This window comes from Sapajus apella, unplaced genomic scaffold, assembly GCF_009761245.1.
Source record: "Sapajus apella isolate SASKATOON/1434 unplaced genomic scaffold, GSC_monkey_1.0 scaffold95, whole genome shotgun sequence".
NCBI lineage: Eukaryota > Metazoa > Chordata > Mammalia > Primates > Cebidae > Sapajus > Sapajus apella.
In genome coordinates this window covers 2,821,497-2,846,821 of record NW_022437035.1, presented here as the reverse complement: position 1 = coordinate 2,846,821, position 25,325 = coordinate 2,821,497, and the positions used below count along the sequence as shown (strand labels likewise).

General features: G+C 46.6%; 1 protein-coding gene across 5 annotated transcripts in view; it reads right to left on the bottom strand.

The window, feature by feature from the left end:
* Positions 1-25,325, bottom strand: part of SEZ6L (seizure related 6 homolog like) — a 214,851-nt gene that overhangs the window by 67,082 nt on the left and 122,444 nt on the right. For all 5 annotated transcript variants that reach the window (XM_032256706.1, XM_032256707.1, XM_032256709.1 and 2 more), the window contains exons 2-8: positions 20,571-21,311; positions 19,286-19,419; positions 16,776-16,968; positions 14,333-14,518; positions 7,938-8,103; positions 2,851-3,017; positions 1,756-1,950 (exon numbers count right to left, since the gene is read on the bottom strand). In XM_032256706.1, the coding sequence (XP_032112597.1) occupies positions 1,756-1,950; positions 2,851-3,017; positions 7,938-8,103; positions 14,333-14,518; positions 16,776-16,968; positions 19,286-19,419; positions 20,571-21,311 (1,782 nt within the window). The remainder of the gene's footprint in view (positions 1-1,755; positions 1,951-2,850; positions 3,018-7,937; positions 8,104-14,332; positions 14,519-16,775; positions 16,969-19,285; positions 19,420-20,570; positions 21,312-25,325) is intronic.

The window sequence follows — 25,325 nt, the reverse complement described above, 5'->3', positions numbered from 1 at the left end:
GCACAGTGGCTGAGCATGTGGGCTATGAAGTCAGACAGCCATGAATCTCTGTGTGCTGTGGACAGGTGCCTTCACCTCGGGCAGGTAGCGTGTGTGTGTGTGTGTGTGTGTGTGTGTGTGTGTGTGATTAAATGAGAGCTGGCCACCTACCTGCCTACTCAGCTGCTGAGGGTTGGTAAGCGTTGGGCTAGGGGGCGCTATTGGTCTTTCAGGACCAAGGACAGAGCTCAGAGGTCAGAATGTCTCCTCAACAGCCTCTGCTCTTTTGCAGGGTGAGTAGTGGCTAAGAGACCGTCCACTCAAGTCAGGTGGTCCCCGGGTTCCAATCTTGTCTCTGCCGCTAACAGCCTCTAGGAGGAGGTATGTAATTTCCCAGAGCCTCAGCTTCCTTTCTCTATAAAATGGGGGCTATACCACTGCCAGCCTCACTGGGTTATCTTGAAGCTTGAGCTCCTGAATGTCAAACATACAGCACAGCGCCTGGCACGTGGTGGCTGCTCGATCATTTAGATAATGTTGATATGACCGGTCTCGGCCCTGAACTGGAAGTAGAGATGTGGCTGTGGCAGGTGCCCTTTAAATTCCACCCTGTGTTTACCACTTTGGAAAGTTCTCAACACGGCAGAGGCCAAAGCACCAATAAATTCCGCTCTGTTAAACCAGCACATTTAATACAGGGATCAATCCCTCACCATGGCAAGGCTGTGATTTCATGCCAACTGCCACCAAGGCGGTGGCTGCCAGAGTGAGGATGCCCTTCATTATTCCACATGCCGCCAGGAGACCCAGGCACAGGGTGGCTCAGCAGCTTTGAATAAGGGAAAACGAGCCAGGCATGATGGCTCATGCCTTAATCCCAGCACTTTGGGCGGTTGAGGTGGGTGGATCACCTGAGGTCAGGAGTTTGCGACCAGCCTGGCCAATATGGTGAAACCCCGTCTCTACTAAAAATACAAAATTAGCCGGGTGTGGTGGTACACACCTGTAGTCCCAGCTACTTGGGTGGCTGAGACAGGAGAATCACTTGAACCTGAGAGGTGGAGGCTGCAGTGAGCTGAGTGACACTCCGTCTCAACAACAACAAAAAGAATGTGGGGAAACAGGCAGGGCAGTCCAGTGGAGTCTGTGTAGATGAGGGCTCTATGCAGCCAACATTGTCCAGTGGGGCTCAGAGCACAGTGCTCTGAGAACAGGGAGAAGTGAGTTCCATTCCTGTCCCCACCACTTCCCCTCCATGTGTTCTTAGGCAGTTCACTTTACATTAGTTTTCTCATCAGCAAATGGGGCTAACAGAATCTATTTTATAAGGTTCTGGTGAGGGTGAAATCAGATCATGCACTTACACGCTTAGCAGAGTGCTGGTAGCACAATTATTACACACCAATTAAGAACTATTATTCTTATTAATGAGATTCAGGGCTGCCCTGGGTTGTTGGGTGGGTTGTGCACTGCACAAGCATGCATATCAGAGGGAGTATTTAGGAGCTGAAATCCATGCAGTATTCAGCTCACCAAGCTGTGCATTGTGGGATCTATGCCTGGTGGAAGGGGCACCTTTTAAAATTTCCCCATTTTGTAATTTTCTCAAGAGCAGCAGCAACCATGAACCAAAGGACAGTGAACCCTGGAAAGGGTTCTAATCCTAAAATTGATATGAAAACTGGGGACAGGCCTCTAAGCTGGGGCCTTGGTCCTCTCATCCGAAGGGTGGAGGTCCCTGGGGTACCCTGGGAAGAGCATCGTGGGTCTGCTCACCTCTGCACAGGGGCTCCGTGTCGTTCCAGTATGGGTCCCGCACATTGATACATTCGATGATGGCCGGGCCCTGCTCCAGGGAGTGGCCAGGGTCGCAGGTGAACTCCACTATAGTCCCAATGTTATAGGTCGGGTCGGAGGTGGTGAAGTTCCCATTCTGGATGTAGGGCTCATAACAGTGGCCTTTCTCAAACGCTGAGGTAGGGATACAGAGAGGCAGCAGTTCAGATGAGGCAGGGACTACCCCACGGTGCTGTATCTCAGAAGATGGGTCCCCTGCTTAGAAAAGCCCCGAAGAAAATGACTACCAAATCAGGTGTCCTGGTTCCACCTGACATGCCAAGAACCCTGGGGCCACCCAGTCGACTCCTTGGGACCTCATTTAAAAAATCTAAAAGAGGAATAAGGATCTCTGTCTTCTCCACCCTGTGGAGTGATTGTGTTTTAATGCCTTTCCATATCCTATATGGATCCTTCCATAGCCTGTAACTTCAGAGTCCTGATATTTTGCCACTGGAAACTATAAGTTTGTCTGTGATAAAAGCCAACTTTCCTTGGAGAAGCCAGAACAGAAAGTCTCCCAACGTGCATAAAATGCCCAGAGAACCCCCTCTTCAAGAGTCAGGGTCTCAGCGGGAGAGGCTTTTGCTAAATTCTTCTTGGAGGAAGAGGCGGCTGGACTCTAAGAGATCTACCAGTGGAGTGGAGCAGAGCTTCAGGGCTCCCCAGTACAGGATGGACAGAAATCTGAACTCCATTCTCGTTCACTGGTGGTCTTGGGCAGGTCACCCAACTCTCTTAAACCTCAGTTTCCTCACTGAAAATCAGATACAATAACAATTCTAACAACAGTTTCAGTGTGATGAGGATCAAACAAGATGCAGGATCTGAAATCCAGGCAGACAATGCAAATCCAGGCACACTTCCAAGAGTCTGTCTTTGGAAACCAAAGGATCCATATGGCCGCAGGATCTCCCACATCCTTAGCAGCCCAGATTTCTATCTCCCTTGTAATTTTCTCAACGCCAGCAGCAACACTGCTCCCCGGCTACCCCCAGCCCCACAAGAGAAGGGGAGGCCCCCAGGGACCCTCACCCTCAAATCGGATGTTGAAGGTGGAGGCTGCCCGGGCCTGGTCAGATGTAAACTCGATGCGGATGGTGTTGCCTTCGCTCAGTAGGCCCTCGAAAGGGACACTCTCAGTTTGAAGGGAGTCATAGAGAAGAGCTGACTTGTTGGTCTGCCCACTGTGAACCGTCATCCTGGCAGTGGAAGCAGAGAGGAGGGACACTGAGAGATCTTCCCAGGTCACTGACACAGCGGAGGAAGGGTTACACTACAACTGCCACCTCCAGAGGCCTCATTCCCCAAACCCAAACCTAACTCTGCCTTTTTTTTTGAGATGGAGTTTGCTTTTGTTGCCCAGGCTGGAGTTCAATGATGCGATCTTGGCTCACTGCAACCTCTGCCTCCCGGGTTCAAGTCATTCTCCTGCCTCAGCCTCTTGAGTAGCTGGAATTACAGACGGGCACCACCAGACCTAGCTAATTTTTTGTGTTTTTAGTAGATATGGGGTTTCACCAAGTTAGCCAGGCTGGTCTCGAACACCTGACCTCAGGTGATTCACTTGCCTTGGCCTCCCAAAGTGCTGGGATTACAGGCGTGAGCCATCGCACCCAGTCCTGACTTTGCCTCTTATGTTCTCAGACAAGTATCATCTTATCAAACCCATTTCCTCTTCTGTACAAAGGGACTAAATGCCTGTTTGGCTTTCTTACAGATTTATTCCAAGGTTGTAGGGAGAGTAATGTATATGATGTGATAAAACAATGAACTAACAAATTGATGTTGACTATTATTATTAATTGAGAAATTGGAATTAATGAACTAATCTCATCACCGAAATGGTGGCTTATGTAAAGTCAGGCAGACCTGGGTGTGAATCCTCACTTCGTCACCGCTGAGCTGTGTGGCTTTGGACAAGAATACTTCACCTCTCTGAGCCTCTGTTTTCTCATCTGTAAAATGGGTACAATTGCACCTGCATCAGTGTGTGGGGCGTGGTGGCTCACGGCTATAATCCCAGCACTTTGAGAGGTCAAGGTGGGTGAAATCCGTTTCTACTAAAAATAAAAAAATTAGCCGGGTATGGTGGTGTGTGCCTGCAGTCCCTGTTACCCTGGAGGCTGAGGCAGGAGAATCGCTTAAACCCTGGAGGCAGAGATTACAGTGAACCGAGATCATGCACTGTACTCCAGCCTGGGCAACAGAGCAAGACTCTGTCTTAAAAAAAAGTTAACAGGATAGACTAGGTATGTTTTATTTATTAAGCATTTGACCCCTACCAGGCTCTGTCTCGAATCCCCATTTTCGTCTTTCTTTCTTTCTTTCCCTCCTTCCTTCCTTCCTTCCTTCCTTCCTTCCTTCCTTCCTTCCTTCCTTCCTTCTTTCTTTTCTTTCTTTCTTTTTTTTTTTTTCTTTGAGAAGGAGTTTCACTCTTGTTGCCCAGGCTGGAGTGCAATGGCATGATCTCGGCTCACCACAACCTCCGCCTACCAGGTTCAAGTGATTCTCCTGCCTCAGCCTCCCAAGTAGCTTGGAATTACAGGCATGCACCACCATGCCCGGCTAATTTTGTATTTTTTTTTAGTACAGATGGGGTTTCTCCATGTTGGTCAGCCTGGTCTCGAACTCCCAACCTCAGGTGATCCACCCACCTCGGTCTCCCAAAGTGCTGGGTCTATATACCACCCTGAACACACCTGATCTTGTCTGATCTCAGAAGCTAAGCAGGGTTGAGCATGGTTAGTACTTGGATGGGAGACTAATCTCTATTTTCTAAGAGCACTGTGTGGGAAGTGAGGAGTCATAATTCCCATTTCCCAATTCCCCATCTGGATTTACATTAAGTCTTAAAACATCTTTCAGCCTCAGTGTCCTCAGCTGTGAAAGGAGGGACCCGACCATAATGTCTTTCTGACCCATCTTACAGGAGGGCTTTGAGAATATTTCAAAATAAAAAGTGCCCTGAAAAATAAAATGTGTTAAACAAAACGTTGGGTATTTATTTTTATTGTTATTAAAGCTATTTGAACTTGACTCCTTGCTAGCTTTGGTTTTTTAAAGAAATTATGCAGAAGTGGTGAAGAAAACAGTACACAAATGAGATAAGTTTTTTATGGAGTCATAATCACATGTTTTTAAGCCTTCAAGGTTTTTACTGACTCATAAAAATAGTTTATTTTATGTTGCCCAGATGAATTTCTAATGTCAGTAAGAGGTATAAATGTCGAAGCCACAGTTTGTTTATTTTGCCATGTGTCCAGTATGGCTGAGGCAAGAATGGGGGCTGTGGGTGGAGGCCAGGGGGCACCCCAAGAGTGGGCAGGGGCATCTACATAGTCTTCTGATCCCTGATGACTCTGTTGTATATTAGGGACTGTGTGTTGGGACACCTCTTTCAAAGAGCAGAAGCCTTTGGGAAAGACGGTTGCCCTAGAGGAAAGCTTCAAGATCTCAAAATCTCTGTAGTCTATTAATCTTTTAAAAGCAGCAATTTTCTAACCATATTCTCCAGAATGTCTGCAAGAGTAATGTCTTTTCTCTCAAATTCTTATATAGTCTATGGTCAAATGGATTTGCAAAATGTTGAATTAAATAAAAATTAAACTTTTTTTCTGCAGGACTTATCAGTGCCTTTGTTAGCTAGAACATATTAGGATCTTTTCTCCTGTTCCCATGAAAGCTTCGGCTGCAGCCTCCCAGCAAACTTGCTAATTCTTTCCTCTACATCTTTGTGTTCATCCCCCAATTCTCCATGCTTGGAATACTCCTCCCGTTGTATTTTTTGGATCTATTATCCAATCTCCTTTCACAGTTTAGGACAAAGGACTGGTATTTTAGCCATTTTCCCCTCAGTGAAGTACACGGAACAGACATAATTGAATTCTCTTTTCTTCTTGGCCCAGAGAGTAGTGTCAATCATTTTTGTGTGTGTGTTGACCTTTAACCTTGATGAACTCTACAAACTTGTCTCCCTACTGACACAGTTGAAAGCTAGTTTTGTTCTGGTGAGTGTCAGCTCATGCAGATCCTTACAGGACCCCAGAGAAAATTCTAGTGACCAGTGCCAGTAGAGTACCCATTTGTCAGGATTTCAATCACTTGCAGAAAATACTCATTTCAATGCATTCTTTTGTCTCTGCTAATTCTTGTTGTCTAGTATAAACTTAAGCTTGGCTCATCTCAAGCACCCCTCAGAGGAGTAGGTCTGAGTCCAAGATTTGGAAAGGGTCCTTCACCAAGGGTCCACATGCCTGGATTTTCAGAGTCTCCAGAAGAAAGGCTGGGAATCTGAGTTCCCCAGGTTATTACTGTGGTGCTGCTGAAAAGCCATGTTTGGGAGCCCCTGTTTGATACCTTATACTTTAAAGCAGTGATTTATCAATATGGTGTTGTTCTGGATAAAGCCGACTGCTTGGAGGAAAGTGAACTCAAGAGGTATGGTAAAATTATTCAGTTGTCTTTTTTTTTTTTTTTTTTTTTTTTTTTTTTAGTCTTTCCAATCTAAAGACCTAATAGTCTCAATTTGACCCATCAAAGAAGCCAAAACACTAGAATTCTTATATAAAAGTTTCTTGGGCCGGGTGCGGTGGCTCAAGCCTGTAATCCCAGCACTTTGGGAGGCCGAGGCGGGTGGATCACGAGGTCAAGAGATCGAGACCATCCTGGTCAACATGGTGAAACCCCGTCTCTACTAAAAATACAGAAAAAAATTAGCTGGGCATGGTGGCGCGTGCCTGTAATCCCAGCGACTCAGGGGGCTGAGGCAGGAGAATTGCCTGAACCCAGGAGATGGAGGTTGCGGTGAGCCGAGATCTTATTACCAGCCTGGGTAATAAGAGCGAAACTCGGTCTCAAAAAAAAAAAAAGTTTCTTGGACTCCAAAATTCTAAGGTGGGGGCATTCTGGAAGTACGGTAAACGCTGTCAGTGTCCTACCCTCTCCCACACCTCAGCAGTCAACTACTCCCACATTTGCTGCTGGCTTCTGACCCCAACTCCCTGAGAATCAGTCATCTCAACCAACCCAAAGAGTGGCAGCTGATATTGGGGATAGTTAGTGCTCCTTGGAGCATCTCTCATGCAGTGATGAATGGGAGCTGGTGCATAAATACCCCAGCTCCCTCACCCTTGTAACAGGATCACTCTGGGGTGTGCTCAACACAGTGGCCCAGAGGTCCCCAGTGGACAGAACCCCAGTTTTCCCAGCAGTCACCTGCTTATTAATGCAGCTGGCATTCGCCGTCTGTCTTTCCCATTGCACCTCCCAGTGTTACTAGGATCAGCTCCCCAGTGAACTACTTCCTCTTGCATCCTTATCACCACGTCTGATTCCAGGGAAACCCAACTCATGACAGCACACCAAAGCAGCTAAAGTCGTAGTTTTCTAGACTATCCTGGAATAAGATCCTAGAATAATCCAGAATATTCTAGAACAAGGCCCCAGAATATTCTAGAATAAGACCCTAGAATATCCCAGAATAAGATCCCAGAGTATTGCAGAACATTCTCGAATAAGACCGCAGAATTTCTAGAACAAGATCCCAAAAATATTCTAGAATAAGATCCCAGAATATTAAAGTTTTATAATTATGGATTTTTTGCATATTATTAAGAGTCTACAGACACACTCTTGCTTAGATAGCACCTGGCAACTTCTCCCTGGTCCTTTCATGTGTACGTACCTAGTTTTTCCTTCTCTATTTCCTATCATGCCAGAAACTAATATTTTCTACTTCTCTCCTATTCTCCGTGGAGCCTAATATATGGCTGGGAACTGAGCAGATGAACAGTACATACTCCCCTTTTGTTCAATTGCAAAAAAGGGTGTGCAAGAGAAAGAATGGGGTAGTGCAATGTGAGGAGCCCAGGCTCCCTTTTTGCCTCTTCCCCTATCCTGCTGTGTGACCTGGGCAGGTCCTTCTGTATGCCCTGGTTTCCTCGTCTGTAAAAGGAAGAGATTGAAGCTGATGGTGTCTAAGATCTTTGCCATCCACCTCAGCTCTTCCTTTCCTGAATTCCGTGAGTCAAACTTCAGCCATTTCAAGACTCCAAGCCCCCAAGCCACCTTCTAACATGCTGGGAGGGAACAAGGCTGGGTGTGGAACTTCAGAGCTTTACCTGTCCTTGTCATGCAGCGACAGCCTCTCAAAGTGCAGGTGCAGTTTCTGGCCCTCTGGAGCTTCAATTGTCCAGACACAGAACTGGCTCCCATTGGTGTTTCCAGGGTAACTTGGGGAGAGGACGCGGCCAATGGTGGCATTGTGCACTGCCCCTCCACAAGGAGCTGTATCAAGAAAGGGGTGGTGGGCAATGAGGGAGGGAAGAGAGGGAGAGGGAGAGGGAGGGAGAGAGAGAGAGACAGAGAGAGAGGAAGTGAGTGTCATTCTCCCCTGATCCCCACCCCTGACCTTTGTCGAGGGTGAAATATCAGAGACCTGGAGTGGGAGGAAACAGGACAGAGAGAGAAAGCTTGAAAGGTACTTGTCCTCCTGGGAGAGAATCCTCCTGTTTGACTGGGGATTTCACTCTACAATTGGGGCCATCAACATGTGTATTTTGTGGTAGGGAATGACTGCAATTTAATGACGTTCTATGGTGCTGGCTGTGCCCTGACTTTTAATTACAAAAAGGCAATCAAGAAGGATATAAACAGGCAGTTCACAAAAGAAGAAATATATTTCTAGTACGTACTTAGTAAGCACTAAAAAAATTCAGCCTCACTAATAATAAATGAAATGCAAATCTAAACTGTGTTCTACTTTCATCCACCTAATCGGCCAAGATAAAAAGCAGGCATAAAACCTGGAGATGGTAAGAGTGGGGGGAAATGTTCACTCTCATCATGACTGGTTAGAATGCAAACTATTATGACCCTTCAGGAGGGTAATTTAGCAAAAAGCCTAGAAAATATGCTCAAACGCTTTGACCTGGCAAATACGGTTCTGGATAATTGCAATAAGAAAAGATTTGGGAGCCACAATGGCTCAGTTGTCCAGCGCTTGAGGAGGTGAGGCTATGAGTTCAAGGCCAGACTGGGCCACATGAGAACCTGTCACTCATTAAAAAAAAAAAAATTAAAAAAAAGATTTAGAGATTTGCACAAAGAGTTAGGAATGAGGATATTCATGGCTATCTTGTTTCTAAGAATGAAAAATAAAAAAAAACCCAAGATGAATGTCCACTCACAGATGCTTAGTGAAACACATCGTGTGCCACGTAACAGTGTTTCCATTTATGACAGAATGCATACATGACAGTGGTCCTGTAAGGTTTTAATATTATGTTTTTATCTTTTCTGTGTTTAGATAAACAAATACCATTGTGTTACAATTGCCTACAGCATTCAGCACAGTAACATGCTGTCCAGGTTTGTGGCTGAGGAGCAATAGGGTATACCACATAGTCTAGGTGCGTAGTAGGCTATACCACGCAGGTGCGTGTACATACACTTTATGATGTTCGCACAATGATGATATCACTTAAAGACACATTTCCTAGAACATATCCCCATCATGAAGTGATGCATAACTGTAAATACACTCCACCCATTCCAAAGTTAAATACATGTTCTTAAAGAATACTTCAGCATGTAGGAAGATGCTCACGATTTTTTAAGTGAAAAAAAAAAAGATGTTAGAAAATAGTGCACCATGCCTATTGTAATAAGCTATTTGCAAGGATCGATTGAGACCATGAATATAAAAGTGATTTGCTCCTATCTCCTCCACTTCACTATTTCTTGAAAAATTTCTTACCAGAATCATCTATTACTCTGATCATAAAAATCTAATGAAAAATATTAAAAAGTGATTTGTGCGCTGGAAAGAACATTTTCCAGCTTGCAAACAAGGAGGTATTCTTATTCTTACTCTAATTCTTAGGTGATATTTGGTTCTTAGGAAACTGTTTTCTCATGTATTATTGTGGAGAGCAGTTTTGAATTTTCTAAGCCTCAGGAGAGCTGGTGGGTAGCAGACACCTCTCACAGAGCATGGCAGTCAGTCCAGGAGGAGGGTGTGTGAATGGCCCAGAGCCATGACTGGGTAAAGCCCTACACCATGGCCAGGGTGTCCAGTCTTGGGAGTCATTTCTACCTTTTAGGAGGATCAAAGGAACTTGGAAAATATTTCATTCCCAAGCACAGGACCCTTGGTTCCCCCTTCACTTTCAGAGAAATAGGACAGGAAGCAGAAGTGGGACAGGTTATTTGGAACCATCTCACAGATGGCTAAGGAGTTTGTCAGTTCCACGGAAGCTGGGACGACTTCTAGTTTGTTTGGTTTCATCATTACTACCAGCAAGAGAGCTATCAGTACCACCAGTACAGAAGAGCTCCTGGTATGTAGAATGTGCTCAGTAAACATTTGTTGAATAAGTAACCACCCTTAATTTTGCAAAACAGGAAAAAAGAAGTTGAAAGATGTTACGCCTCTTTTTCAAGGACGTACACATATTAAGTGGAGCAGCTGAGCCTCACGTTCAGACTGCCTCGCTCGAGAATCTCTTACTGAAGCCACTACTCCACCCTGTCTTATTTATGATGATAACCTGTTAATACAGAAAGGTAACGGAAGACAGTGGGTGCCTTACAAAATGTTCGTTGAATAAAAGAATGAGTATTTTTTCCTTTTTGTATCTCTTCATATCAACTCAAAGCTTGATATATAGCAGGTACCCATGAAATGTTTGTTGAATGACAGTATGACTGAAGGGGGCTTGCAGTAGCAGAGAAGGGTGGATAGCTCTCCTCTCTGCTCCAGACTCTACTGTGACCTGTAGCAAAGATATTGCCAAGAAGCTCCATACTTCTTTCAGGACCACAGACAGAAAACTAGGTTCGTTTCTCTCTCCAGGCTGCCCTTCTGTCCTAGAGTGGAGAGAGGGTCCTGTGAAATAAGCCAGCCCTTGGCTCAAACCTTGCCAGTTATCAACTGTGGATCTAAGGCAGGTCACGTGAGTTTGCCCACTGTAAAATGGTGATAAGTTCACCCCCTTTATAGGACAGTAGTGAGAAATCAATGAGAGCTTGGTGCCATCCCTGGCACAGAGTAGGTACTCAAAACATAGCCAGCTCTATTGCCCTGTGGCTCAGGAGCTGAGAGATAGAGGACACTGTCCCCGGTGGGGGGCTCTGGCCATCTGTCCTCCCGAGCTGCTGATCATTTGCAACTTCTCTGTTTCCCTTCTTTGCCTGATTAAGCTGACTGATGGCTCTGTTTGGCTTCAATTTGCCAGCCGTGGCTCCCCCATCCATCTTTCTTAGCACAAATGGAAACTTAATTCTTCCCTGATTTCACACATAGATAAAAATTAATGTGAGAGAGGCGTGGAGACCAACTGCCCTATGGTTTGGATTTTTATCTTTATTTTTTTAAAAAAGAAAATATCTGAAAGGCCTTAGGGGAGCAATACTGTAACAATTAAATCTCAGAATTCATCATCAGGTCTCATTTGCTTTTTGAGTTCAACTTGACTGTGGGTAACTGGTGGGCAGGAATTATGTGTTATTATTTCCAATATTCTCTTTATACATGGCTCATAGCTTGGCACATAGTAGGTGCTCCGTTAATATGGGCAGCCTGTGCTCTCTCAACTGTCATCAGGACTTTTGAAAATTCTAAAAGGGTTTTGCTCTCTTGATAGCTGAAGGTGGCCAAGGCTGAGCCCACTGGTGCGGGGATAGTGTGGTACAGATCTGTGCTTCAACTGCCATGTCCACATGCTCACCCAAGGGGCATGTTCAAATGAAAATTTTGATTCATTTGGTTTTGCATGGAGCTCAGGATTATGTATTCCTTTTTTTTTTTTTTTTTTGAAATGGAGTTTTGCTCTTGTTACGCAGGCTGGAGTGCAATGGCGTGATCTCGGCTCACCGCAACCTCCCTCTCCTGGGTTCAGGCAATTCTCCTGCCTCAGCCTCCTGAGTAGCTGGGATTACAGGCACGTGCCACCATGCCCAGCTAATTTTTTGTATTTTTAGTAGAGACGGGGTTTCACCATGTTGACCAGGATGGTCTCGATCTCTTGACCTCGTGATCCACCCGTCTCGGCCTCCCAAAGTGCTGGGATTACAGGCTTGAGCCACCGCGCCCGGCCCAGGATTGTGTATTCCTAATAATTTCGCTAGTTTGAGGGCCACACTGAGTAATGAAGATCTAAGAGGAAGAGCTCAGGAGAGAAGGGTTCTGGACTAAGTTCTGCCACCTCGAGTATGTTACTTCATCTCTCTCAGCCTCATCCTCTTTGCCTATGAAAGCGGTAATCTTATCTCCCTGAGTTCAACTGAAATACTAAGTATTGTCCATACTGATTTCCATGGATCCAGCCTGACCACCTTCAATAATTTTTGCCACATTGAAGTCAGAACGATCATCCTTATGCTTAAATTTTTGCAGATATCCCCTGCCCAGTCCACCTGTCTTCTCACGACTTCGAACGATACAGTTGCTGACCACTGCCCCAGCCTCCTATCTGGATATTTTTCTCTGTGGTTTAGCCAGATCGATCTTATTTATTTACTTTCTCAAACTCATTGAGTTCCTTCCCACCTCCGAACCTTAGCATACACTAGCGCATCTGCCTGGAATGTTTATTCCCCCCAACTTTCCACCCTCAGTCTATTTCTTACCCAACTTCCAAATCTTGCAGTGTCATCAGATAATCCTTCCCTGACCCTTCACTCATCACTGTCTGTCGTCCTCCCCAGGTGAGGTCCTCTCTCACATCTTCCTCCTGCATACTTTTCTCCATTGCAACGCCTCTCACGATGGTGACCGATGTCTTCTCTGTCCTCAGTCTGCATCATCACCCTGTGCGTTTCTTTCCTGGTCCTTAACACAAGCTGTTACCAGCATGTTTGCATCCTTGTGTACCCATTTACATGCTATATCCTCACCTTGACTGGAAACTCTGTGAGAGCTGGAACTGGGTCAGGGTCCCTGCAATGCTATAGCAACAGGAGCAATGCCTACCACACAGTGGGTGCTCCACGGGTGTCTGTTGGATGAGTACATAGATAGAAAAGATTCTGAATGATAAACAATGCCCAACATGCGCTTACAATTCCTTCTGTCCTTGAAGTTGCAGATTCTATCTGCTGGCTTAGAAGGCCCACTTCGCTTTATTAGAGGGCATCAGACTGCGTCAGCAGGCTACCTGCAACAATTACTACGGGGTGACTTTGAGTAAGCAGCTTCACCTCCATAAGCCTCATCTGTAAAATGGGGTTAATGGCTCCCATTATATGGGATTGCTGTGAGGATTAATTGCAGCCCCTGGCATGATGTGCAAGCCATATGGGCTGGGCTTGAACAATGGCAGTAGTTACGCTCAAAGCACAAGAAATAAAGGAAAAAAAAACCATTTAATTTTGCCAAATGGGAAAGCTTTCTGCATCAAATAGCACTGTCGAGAAGTCAAAAGACAGCCCATGAAATGGAAGAAAATATTTGCAAACCACTTATGTGATAAGGGTCTAGTGATCAGACTATATAATGAATGCTTGCGACTCAGCAACAAAAAGACCAACAACCCAATTAAAAAATGGGCAAAGCCCTTGACTAGACATTTCCCCAAGAAGATCTACAAATGGCCAACACACACATGAAAATGTGCTTGACATCATTCATCATCAGGGAAATGGAAATTAAAACCACAAGGTACCTTCATACCCACAAGGATGGCTGTCATGGAAGCAACCATGTGGAAAAGAGCAAGAGCTGGCAAGGATGTGGGGAAGCTGGTGCCCTCACGTTGCTGGTGGGAAAGTAAAATGGTGCAGCTGCTGTGAAAAACAGCTTGATGGTTCCTCCAAAAGTCATACATACAATTACCACATGACCCAGCAATTCCACTCTTATATATCTAAGAGAAATGAAAACCATATCCACACAAAAGACTTGCATACAAATGTCCGCAGCAGCATTGCTCATAATAGCTGAAAAGTAGAAACAATTCAAACGTCTATTAATGAATAAATAGATGAGCAAAATGTGGCACATCCATACAGCGGAATACTATTCAGACATAAAAGGAGACGAGGTACTGATACATGCCACAACATGCATGAACCTTGAGAGCACTGTGCTAACAGCTAAGTGAAAGAAGTCAGACATAAAAGTCACACAGTATATGACTCCATTTATATAAAATATCCGCAATGGAAAAACCCATAGAGACAGAACGCAGACTGATGGTTGCCAAGGAGTGTGGGGAGAAGGGGTGGCGAATGACTGCTTTCAGGGACAGGGCTTCCATTTGGGATGTTTGTTTCGGAGCCAGACAGTGGTGACGGTTGCACAATAGTGTGAACATACTAAAATGTCTCCAATGGCAAATTTCATGTTTACGTGTATTTTGCTCCAATAAAAAACATGGCAATAGTCATCTATATTTAGCAGTCTCTTCCCCTGGGCTCAAAGCCATTCCCTGAGGTCACCCGTGACATCCTCTGGGTTGATCTTTCCCCTCTTAGTTGAACCACTGGGTTTGGTCCAGCTGAAGCTGGAACGTACCTGAGCAGATGGGCTCCTGGCTGCTCCAGTGCGGCTTGGAGGCATTGATGCATGTCAGCATCTTAGCGCCCTGGAGCTCATAGCCCAGGTGGCAGTGGAAGTGGGCCACCCCACCGGAGTGCAGGTCCATCACCGTGACATCCCCAGAGTCAGGGCGGCGGGGAAAGTTGCAGCTCAGCATGAAGGCTGGGAAGAAAGGCAGAGGCAGACTGAGTCATCCCTCGGAGCCGGAGATCAGGAACCTGACCCACATCCTGAGAGGCAATTTGTGCTGGAGAGAGAAGATGAGAGCCCTGGGGACTCCAGAGCTCCAGAGGATGGTATTTTTCTGACTCTTTTTGATCATATCATGCTGAAGCTGCCAGGTTAGCACTTTCTTGCGGCTTAAAAATCGCCACCCTGCCTAACCAGAGACAGCAGGTTTGGGGTGAAAAATGAGTTCCCATACCTCCTTTGAGCCTGTTTTGACATGGACACAGGATGGCCTTCTCTCTGGGACTAGGAGGAGCAAGACCACCCAGGAAGTTTAGTTCCACCTGCATGTGCATACAGGGTGCTTATTAAAAATGCAGATGCAGCTGGGCGTGGTGGCTCATGCCTGTAATCCCAGCACTTTAGGAGGCTGAGGTGGGTGGATCACCTGAGGTCAGGAATTTGAGACCAGCCTGCCAACACGGCAAAATCTTGTCTCTACTAAAAATACAAAAAATTAGCCAGGTGTGGTGGCATGTGCCTATAGTCCCAGCTACTCGGGAGGCTGAGGCAGAAGAATCACTTGAAACTGGGAGGTGTTTCAAGCGATTCTTCTGCCTCAGCCTCCCGAGTAGCTGGGTCTATAGGCACACTTGCAGTGAGTCAAGGTCTCTCCTGGGCGACAGAGTGAGATTGCATCTCAAAAAAAAAAAAAAAAAATGCAGAGGCTTGAATCAGCTCTTTGGGAAAAGCCCAAGAATATGAAAACTTGAGAACTACTGACCTGGGAAACAAGCGCTTGAGCTTTGGAGGGAAATCCAATGTGAGTTTACGTTCTTACTCTATCAATTACAACTGATGTCACCTTGAGACAAGGACTCAGTGCCTACAACTTACAGGTGGTGGGGATTAAATGAGATAATACAGAGAAAAAGCCTCCTTCACCGTCAGTAGATGGGGGTAGTAAAAAGGCGCCCGGGGCCGTATTGAATCCCTGCTTACATAAGAGAATGTCAAGTTCATCCCAGCTTCTTCACTCTAGACCGTGGTCTGACCTCAGTACTGATGAGGAGGAATACAGTCAAGTTCACAGTTCAAATTCTTTTTTGTTGTTGCTTTTGAGTTCACAACAACAGCCAGGGATAGTACCCATATTGAAAAGTTGTGACGAAGTGTCTACTCCCCTATACAGTCAGCCACCTGTTTTAGACACAGCTGAGAGAAAAGTTGAAAATGAATTGTAGTTGTTGTTTTCAAATGTCTGGACAATCTGATATAAAATTTGACGGCTCTCAGTATCTGGTTGCATGGTTCACGCATCCACTTTCCATCCAGACATTTCAGCAGTTGGCAAGTATCCAAGGGCAAGTTCCTGGGTAAGGCAAAGAAGACCTGAGATCGTGGAAGCTGCCCGGGAGGAAACGGGATGCAGGGAGAGGGGAAGAAAAGAGGAAGGAAAAGGGGGACTAGGAAAGGAGAGAGAGAGAGAGAGAGAGAGAGGGAAGGGAGGGAAAATGGAGGGTGGAAAGGAAAAGAAAGAGAGGAAGAAATGAAGAAATCAAGCAAGCAAGAAAAGAGGGAGGAAGGAGAAGGAAGGAGAAAGGAAGCAAGAGAAGGGAGGAAGGAACAGAGAGCAGAACAGAGGAGACAGGAACAGACAAAAAGGAAAGAGGGAAAAACCGTAGAGGAAGGAGAAAAGACAGAAGAACCCCGTTAAGGCTCTTTATCGGGAATCTGTGGATGCACAGGGGATCCATGTATTGAATTCAGGGGCTGTGAACTTGAGTGAGGGGAAGTGGCTTGCTTGTTTTCACTAGCCTCTACCTGAGCTGTGTGGTTCCTGGCAACAAACTGCAACATAGCAGCAGGAACTCTAGCTTCGACATTAAGAGAAATCGCAGATATTTTTCATCTCATAACGGACATCTTAACCCATTTCTTATGCTCCTTAGTACTTTGAAGTGTCAGCAATGATAAGAACTACTAGGAGATATTGTTTAATGAATTAATAAAAAGCATATCGATTAACGTATCATAGATTATAACAGCATTTTGATAACTGCAATTCAGTCATACTGTCTTCTTTAAAATTGTATATATTTTATGCTTTAGAAACATTATTCTGAGAAGGGGTTTGTAGGTTTTCCCAAACTGTCAGAGAGGTCCCTGGCACAAAAAGTTTAAAAATCCTTGTCTCCAGAGGGAAACTGAGGCACACGCCCACGTTTCATCGGCCTTGGCCCGAGCCTACCCTGGTAGTGCAGCTGGAAGGTCCCAAGGCCGTCGTCCTGGAAGGTCCGGAAGTAGACGGAGATGGTGTTGGTGGGGCTTCGGATTACCTGCCCCTCCACCAGGAGTGTCTGGTTGGCCAGGACGGTGAGGGTGGGGCCGTCCACCCCGCGGATGGAGAGCAGTTCCCCCTCAGACAGGTTCACACTCTTCACCTGGGGACAAGCAGAGACAGACAGAGAGGAACTGAGTTGTGTTTGAGACAGAGCCCTCTAAGGTTGCAAAGGTGTCCAGGCACTGCCAGCCCCTGGTCAGTGGGACCCCTGGGCCGCATGGCCAACCCACAGAAGCCCTGGGGATATCAAAGTCCCTCTAATGTCCCCAAAAGCCGAGGGGATAGAGTGAAACCAAACTGCAAGGCAGAGGCTTTGCAATGAACTTGTAATGTGAGGCCCCCATTGCTGTGTCCTGAAAGAGGGGCCTTGGACAGAGGCCCAGAAAGCTAGCGGCTGGAACAGATTATCCTGGAGTCGGTAAATGGAGGTGGCAGTTGGATCAGCTTGTGCCTGAGGTTCAGTCTCCAGGGAGCTGGAGAGACATTCCACCCAGGTCAGGAATTTCTCGATGCTGTTCAATATTTCCAGTGCCTAGAATAGTGCCTGGGGCACATATTAAGTGCTCAGTAAATATTTTACAAGGGATTGAATGCATCCTTCCATTTTCTGCATAAATTGGTAAGTGAGGGGTGGGGGCCTCATTTCTAGGGCACTGTGTGGCCCACTCTCTTATATTCCCTGCTACAACTGCAGGACAACCAACCCCTACCTCAAAGATTCAGGCATTGCTCTGCCATTTACACTCTGTGGGATTTGAGAAGAGAGATACTTTAGTTGTATGGAGGGATACTAAACGGTGCGCGTATGCATGCGTGTGTGTGTAGGGGAGACTTTACCCAATTTGAAGACTTACGCTTTTATAAATAGGGCTTGGACTTTAAGTTTCTCTGCATCTCCTCTAAACAGGGCGAGCCTTACCCACAAGCCCTTCTTCCTTCAGGCCATATATCTTATCCTCATTTCTCTTTGACGAACTCCTACTCATTCACCAAAGCCCCACGAAAATTGCCCTCATCTGTGAGATCTTCCCTGATTGCCGAGGAGTTTGCTTGTCCCTTTGCTGTGATTCTACAACATCCTCTATAAACAGCGATTAGTGTCCCTATTAAATGGCATCCTGTGTATTTGTCTTTTAGGGCAGGCATTGCACCAGTTTTTTACATCAATATATTCTCCTGTGTCAACAGCTTTGCCTGGTACATAGTAAGTGCTCAATGAATGAAATCTATTGTGCCTGGTAAAAAGCTCCACACGGTACTGGACACACAGTGGGTTCTCATGACATGGAGGAAAGGGTTCATTAAGCACTAGAATCATCTAGACTGCTATTTTTCTCCAGTTTATTTTAATTCTATGAGCGATTATTAAGCTCCTGCAATATGCCACACACTGCAAAGCTCTGCGGACTGCAAAGACTATAGGTTCTACTGCTAAGGGACTTATCTTTTGTCTCTCTTATACAAGTAAAAAAGAAAAACCTTCCTAAGGTAAGGTCATATTCCTGATCCAGCTCAGAAACTTTTGATGGCTTTTTATTTCCCATGAGAAAAAGAAACATATTCAGGGTGATTAACATGCTGAAGATAAGTGGTAGCATGCACTGCATGCCCGTGATTTCTGCTGGCTCTGACCAAATGACCTCTCTCTCTCTCTCTGCTGGTCAAATGCTCTCTGCATTGTCATATTTACTGCTCCCCCAAAATGTATAAAGCAGTAACATTATTCCTATTTTATTGAGGGGAAACAGGCTCGGAGAGGTGAAGTTCCTTGCTCAAAGCCACACAGTTTTAACTGGAAGAGCTAGGACTTAAAACCCAGATGTTTGAGCATCATGCCATCCTGCTTTTTCTTTCTTAATATATGGGCAAAAGTTAAGAATCAAATGTTCTCATCACCAGAAAATGAAGGAAAGAAAGAAAGAAGAAAGGAAGGAAGGAGGGAAAGAGAGAGAGAGAAAGAAAGAAAAAGAGAAAGAAAGAAAGGGAAAGAAGAAATGGAAAGAAAGGAAGAAAGGAAGGAAGGAAAGAAGGAAGAAAGAAAGAAGAAAAGAAAGAAAGAAAAGAAAGAGTCAAATGAGCCAGGTGGGGCTTCTGTGTATGCTCGTGTGCACGTGTGCATGCGTGTATGTGTGTGTGTGTGAGAGAGAGAGAGAGAGAGAAAGAGAGAGAGAGAGAGGCACATGATCAAGGGATTTCCTTCTGGGAAATGCCTCGTAATTTGTCAACATGTCCCCTCTGTCCCTTCCAAGCTGTGTTAGTGGGGCATTGAGTTAAAAACTCCTACTCATTTGCCAAAACCCAGCTAACGTTGCCCTGACTGAGCAAAGATAGAACCAAACTGGTTAGCATAAGAGTAAGCCTGACTCAGACAATCCTCTAAAAGAGGCAGCCTCTGCGAGGTACCCTCCTGGGGTTACCTGGAGCTCCACCCCGTAGCCGGTGTAGACTGTCACGTTGTATGTGCACTCCAGAAAGTTGTTGAGGGGCAGAGGTGGGTAGTCGCTGGAGTCAATGTACCCCTCAGGATTGGAGAAGCTCACACTGCAGAGAGCTGGAGGGAAGGGCTTTAATTAGGACACCGAAGACAACTCAGATATAAGCTCAACCATGGGCTGTGGGGAGGAATGGGGGCTCTAGGGGAACCCGCATTTTGTTGTTCCCATCTGTCCCCCTACTGTTAATTCTTCAGCTCCAGAGCCAACGAGATAATAAGAATAGCAGTAATTGACATGGAATGATCACTTGCTGTATCCTGCTAGGCACCATTTTAGCCAATAAACAGGGGTGACCCCATCCATTCTCATAAGGACTGATAATTCATCCTCATTTTAGAGCTAAGTAAACACAAGCTCAGAGAGGGGCTGAGCTCAAACAGCAAGCAGGATTTGGACCCAGAGCTCACATGCCTTAAAGGGTGGCCACATTGCATTTGTCCAAAATCCATGCGTGCTTGACAAGTGGGGATCCCTCTCCCACATTTAAAGATGGCAGAGAAGATAGAAGAAGAAAGACTGGAACATAGAAGAGCATTCTAGAGTCTAGAGAACACATGTAATGCTAAAAGTAAATGTACTCTGAAAAGGCTAGTGGCTTCAAAGCAGGTTAAATGAAGAATTCCATTCTAAGATAAAAAGGTTTTGAATCTTGCTCGTTTGCTGCGTTCCTGGGGCAGGTTGCCTGGGTTTTAGGGTTTCAGTTGTCTCATCTTTAAAATGGGCATGTTGGCTGAGTGTCCTGGCTCATGCCTGTAATCCCAGTACTTTGGGAGGCTGAGGTGGGAGCATTGCTTGAGCCCAGGAGTTCCCCATCCTGGACAACAAGCAAGACCCCCTCTCTAAAACAAACAAACAAAAATGGCTAGACATCATGGTGCATGCTTGTAGTCCCAGCTACTCAAGAGGCTGAGGCAAGAGGATCACTTGAGTGTGGGAGTTTGAGGCTGCAGTGAGCTATGATCATGCCATGGCACTCCAGCCTGGACGACAAATCAAGGCTCTGTTGCTAAAACAACCCTCTAAAACAACAACAAACAAACGAAGTGAGGCTATTAATTCTGAGCCACAGGGCCAAGCTCATGGTGCTCAACAGACGGTAACTGATGGTGGGACCTGGGCTTCCTGGGACTCCTCTACCCCCAAGCCCTGCGTATAGTGGGTGCCTCATGGCCATTTCAGGAGGTGTCGGGAGTTGGTGGCTGCATACCTGGTGCCTGCTCGGTGGTGATGACGGTGGTGGTGATGATGGTGGAGGTGGTGGTCTCCTGGCTCTCCTCTGAGGCTGACCCAGTCAGCTCGTTCTCACCTTTGTCCATCAGGGTCATGGGGCTGGCGTCCTCTTGGGGGGCCTCCTGGGCCATGTCAGGCCCGGGATCCCCGGGTTCTGACCTCTGGGGGAGTGTGTGGGCCACATAGGGCTGTGAAGTGAAGGGGGAGATTTGAAGGGGTGCAGGCGTTGTGGGGATCGCACTCTCCTTTCGGTCCAGCCAGAGGGGCACCTCTGATGCCTCCTCGGAGGCCACGATGGGGTCCGGGTCCCCTGGTGGGCCAGGCTTCTCCGTGGAGGAAGAGAGGAGACCCAGACCCTGGGATGCTGGCTGGGATCCCGCCCTCTGGACAGCAGCTGCGGAGGTGGCCTTGGGCCGCAGCTGCTTCCTGGCGGAGTTCACCTGCTTGAGTGAAGGCAGTTTCTTCTTGGGGGGCAAGGTGTGCTTGGGGCGGGCGTCCTCTGGAAGCAGTGGTGACTGGGCTGGGGCGTCGGGATGTGCAGAGGGTGCGGTCCCATCCATCTCCAGCTCGCTCAGCACTTCCCCTGACTGCGAGGAACTGGGGGGCGCTGTCGCCACTCTCTCTTCGGGGTGCTCTTTGCCTGGCCTGCCTCTTTCCAGGGCTCCTGAGGGCAGGAGGTAAGGACTCAAAGGGCCAGCGTCTCCCTCGGGAAGAGCGTCTTGGAAGAGGAAAAAAGACAGTTAGTTTGGGGAAATTTAGGACCTTCACTTGCTGTCAGACTGAGGGTGGCCCTCCTAAGGGTGGTGCCTTTAAGTCAACTCCTCCTTTCTCCCTCCCTCCCTTTCTTTCTTTTTCTCCTCCTCTCTCTCCCTCATTCTCTTCTTTCTTTCTTTTCCTCCCTTCTTTTCTCTCCTCCCTCCCTTCCCCTTCCTTTCTTCCTTCCTCCTTCCCCTTTCTTTCTCTTTCTTTCCTTCCTTCCTTCCTTTCTCTCTCTCTTTCTTTTTCTTTCTTTCTTCTTTCTTTCTCTCTCTCTCTCTCTTTCTTTCTTTCTTTCTTTCTTTCTTTCTTTCTTTCTTTCTTTCTTTTTCTTTCTTCTTTCCCCTTCCATTTCTTCTTCTTTCCCTCTTCATTTCCCTCCTTCTCTCTCTTCCTCCCTCCCTCCCTTCCTTCTTTCCCTCCTTCCTTCCTTCCTTCCTTCCTTCCTTCCTTCCTTCCTTCCTTCCTTCCTTCCTTCCTTCCTCCCTCCCTCCCTCCCTTCCTTCTTCCCTTCCTTCCTTCCTTTTCCTGAAGACTTGGGCTTGATCATGCCAGAACTGAGCCAAGCACTAGGAGTATAGAAACAGAAAGCGCAGGGCTCACTGTCTGGTTGTACATGTACTGGGAAGGGGGTGGGAGAGTACACACAGTCATACTTGATATGATGAAGGCTTGGAAAGAGAAAAGCTTTTGTGCTGAAAGGGCAGAAAGGACAGGCCCCTAACCCTGTCTGCAGGACAGGTCTGCCATGTACGGCGGGCAGATTGTTCCCTGTACAAAGACATCCAGCTAAGAGGACGGGTGGGGACGGACATCAGGCCACACTCTCTTTTCCAAGCTGTGTGCTCTGGCAGGACTTATCGGGGGTAGACTCTTTTTCTTTTAAATTTAAGTTTTAATTTTAAGTTCTGGGGCACATGTGCAGCGTGTGCAGGTTTGTTACATAGGTAAACGTGTGCCATGGTGGTTTGCTGCACCTATCAACCCATCACCTAGGTATTAAGCCCAGCATGCATTACCTATTTTTCCTAATGCTCTCCTTCCCCCCTCCCCACCCCTCACAGGCCCCAGTGTGTGCTATTCCCCTCCCTGTGTCCAGGTGTTCTAATGGTTCAGCTCCCACTTATGAGAACACGTGGTGTTTGGTTTTCTGTTCCTGCCTTAGTCTGCTGAGGATAAAGGCTTCCAGCTCCATCCATGTCCCTGCAAAGGACATGATCTTCTTCCTCTTTATGGCTGCATAGTATTCCACGGCACACGTGTACCACATGTTCTTTATATAGTCTATCATCAATGGCATTGGGTTGATTCCATGTCTTTGCTATTGTGACTAGCGCAGCAATGAACATGCACATACATGTATCTTCCTTTGGCTATATACCCAGTAATGGGATTTATGAGTCAAATGGTCTTTCTGGTTCTAGATCTTTGAGGAATCTCCACACCGTCTTCCACAATGGTTGACTTAGTTTACATTCCCACCAACAGTGTAAACGCAGGGTTGGGGTGGGCAGTACATTTTAAACTGAAAGAATATGAGTGATTTTGTGGGAAACACAGAAATGTTTTAGGATTCAGAATCACGAGGCAGATTCAGAACAGAGGCCTGCGTGGAGACCCACAGAGGCTTGGAGGCTGGGCAGAGGTGGGCACAAAAGAGGAATTGCAAGGGGTTTGGGAGCACAAGTGGAGGGCACAGGGGATAAAGCTGGTGAGGAAGGCGGCAGCGGCCAGGCCCTGGAGGGCCTTGCATAGCTTGCTAGCTTCTTGTAATTCATTTTGTTTTTTCTTGAGACAGGGATCTCACTATGGCTGGTTGCAAACTCCTGGGATCAAGTGATCCTCCCACCTCGGTCCCCATCCTTGCGATTTATTTTTGTTTTGAAGGTAAAACCATTACATCATTTGAAAGAAGGGCCGGCCCAGGCAGCTGTCTGGCAGAATGGTGCTGGAAACCAGCTTTGTTTGCTTTTTGAAGACCCAGTTCTGCACATTGCTGGTTAATGACTTCACTCTCCGAGCCTCAGTTCCCTCCGCTGTCAAGTGGGGCTATGATTTCCTCCTTCCTGGGGTTGCCATCATTCGATGAGTTGATGGACTCAAAGCACTTAGGACAGCGTCTCACCAGTAGTGAGTGCTTAGCAAACGCCAGCTGCCGTCATGGTTTTTACCCTTGTCATAGAAATCACAGCCCCTCAGCAGGAAACTAGAGCCATCAGGACATCCCTGAGATGCTGTCTGGATAGAGAGGAATTACATCACAGAGACAAAGTCCCTCAGACTGATAGCTGTCCTTGTCGATTTTCTACAGAGAGAAACTCGCTCGGCGACAGTCTCCAGGCCCTCCAGTGCTGTCATTTAAATTTATTTCAGCAGTTGTTGGAGAGGCTCATTTACTTTCATGGAGTTGGCGGCAGTGGCTTAATCTATATAGACTGCAACAGTTTGCAACTGGCGTCAACAAATGTTCCTGTTGTGTAACATTGATTACCAGCCAGTCTTCCTTCCAGGCCGCGGGTGATGCTGGGGCAGGAATGGGTATCTGGGAGTGGCGTGAGTGTATGGTGTGAGGGCAGGTCAAGGTCATTCAGGCATCAGGCAGATTTCCTAGTCCAAGGTGGGGAGTAGTGAGCCTACAGAGTTAGATTGGGTTCAAATCCTGCCTGTCATAGTTACGAGCTGAGTGAGTTTCTGGGCAAGTTCTTGAACCTTACTGAGGTTCAGCAGTCTGTTTTGTCTTCCAAGTGCTTGAGGATGCAGGTAGTAAAAACAAAGTTTGGATTTGTGCAGCAGGTATTGACTCTTTGGCTCTTCCCAAGGCTTGTGATCTCCCCTAGCAATTCCAGTCCTCTGAGACCCCAAAACAGTCAAAGGAACAGAAAAAAGTGCAAGAAAACAGGTTCCCTAATTGGCTTCCTCTTCTCAGCTGCTGTTCTTACTCTCTGGGTCCCCCAGGGTACAAGGGTGCTGACCACAGCAGCTATAAAGCACTTTAGGAAGGAAACCCAGCTAGGTTCAGAGTCAGCTCTTTCCCACCGAAGACCTGACCAACAAGGAGAGTTTTGTATCCACCAGACAAATTCATCTCTTGGGACCTACCGTCCCCTCCTTAATCATACCCAAGCTGGGATCTTGTCGGCTGGCCCCAAACTTAAGGCCAGGTCCAACACAGACGATGCACACCTGTAGTCTGCAATGTAGGCAGCCCACAGGCCTCCTTCTTAGCCAGGATGTTGGCCAGATGAGTGCCATGCAAAACCCAGTCCCACTGGAGCAATCAGAATATCTCCATGATAATGTCCAGAGAGAGAAGAATTACGTCATGGGGACAAAACTCCTTATCCAGCAACTTTATAACTTGCTCCAATACCCTTGCTTTTCTTGGTGCCCAGTGACCACTGAGTTAAATTAACACATTTTGTTTTCAGAATGTTTACAATTTTAAATCATGATCGTCACATTTATCTGATTATTCCTTTGTCCATGTACATTCAGTGCTCTACTCAAATGCGGTCAATCGATCAAAGTGTTGGGTGTTTACTTTCTCCTACCGTTGACACTCAGTGCAAGTGAGTGAACACTCTAAGGTATGGCCCCTGCCCTCAAGGAGTTAGGGAAACAGACACACACCAGTAACCAACTGTAGAGATCAAACAGAAGAGCTGGAGCTTTCCTTAAATGTACGCCGATGTTCCTCTTCCCCACAGGGACAGAGCCGTGCCATATAGAAGGCAACTGAATATTTGTTCTGCCATCTGAGTTGGGGAGGCATCGTATCTCTCTTTCTCTCCCATTTTTCTAACTTTGATGGGAAGATGGGAGATTCAACTGGGAACATCCCATTAAAGTGAAAAAAGAAAAGGCACAAGCTGGGCGGGGCATGGTGGCTCACACCTGTAATCCCAGCACTTTGGGAGGCCAAGGAGAGGGAGATCATCTGAGGTCAGGAGTTGGAGACCAGCCTGGCCAACATGGT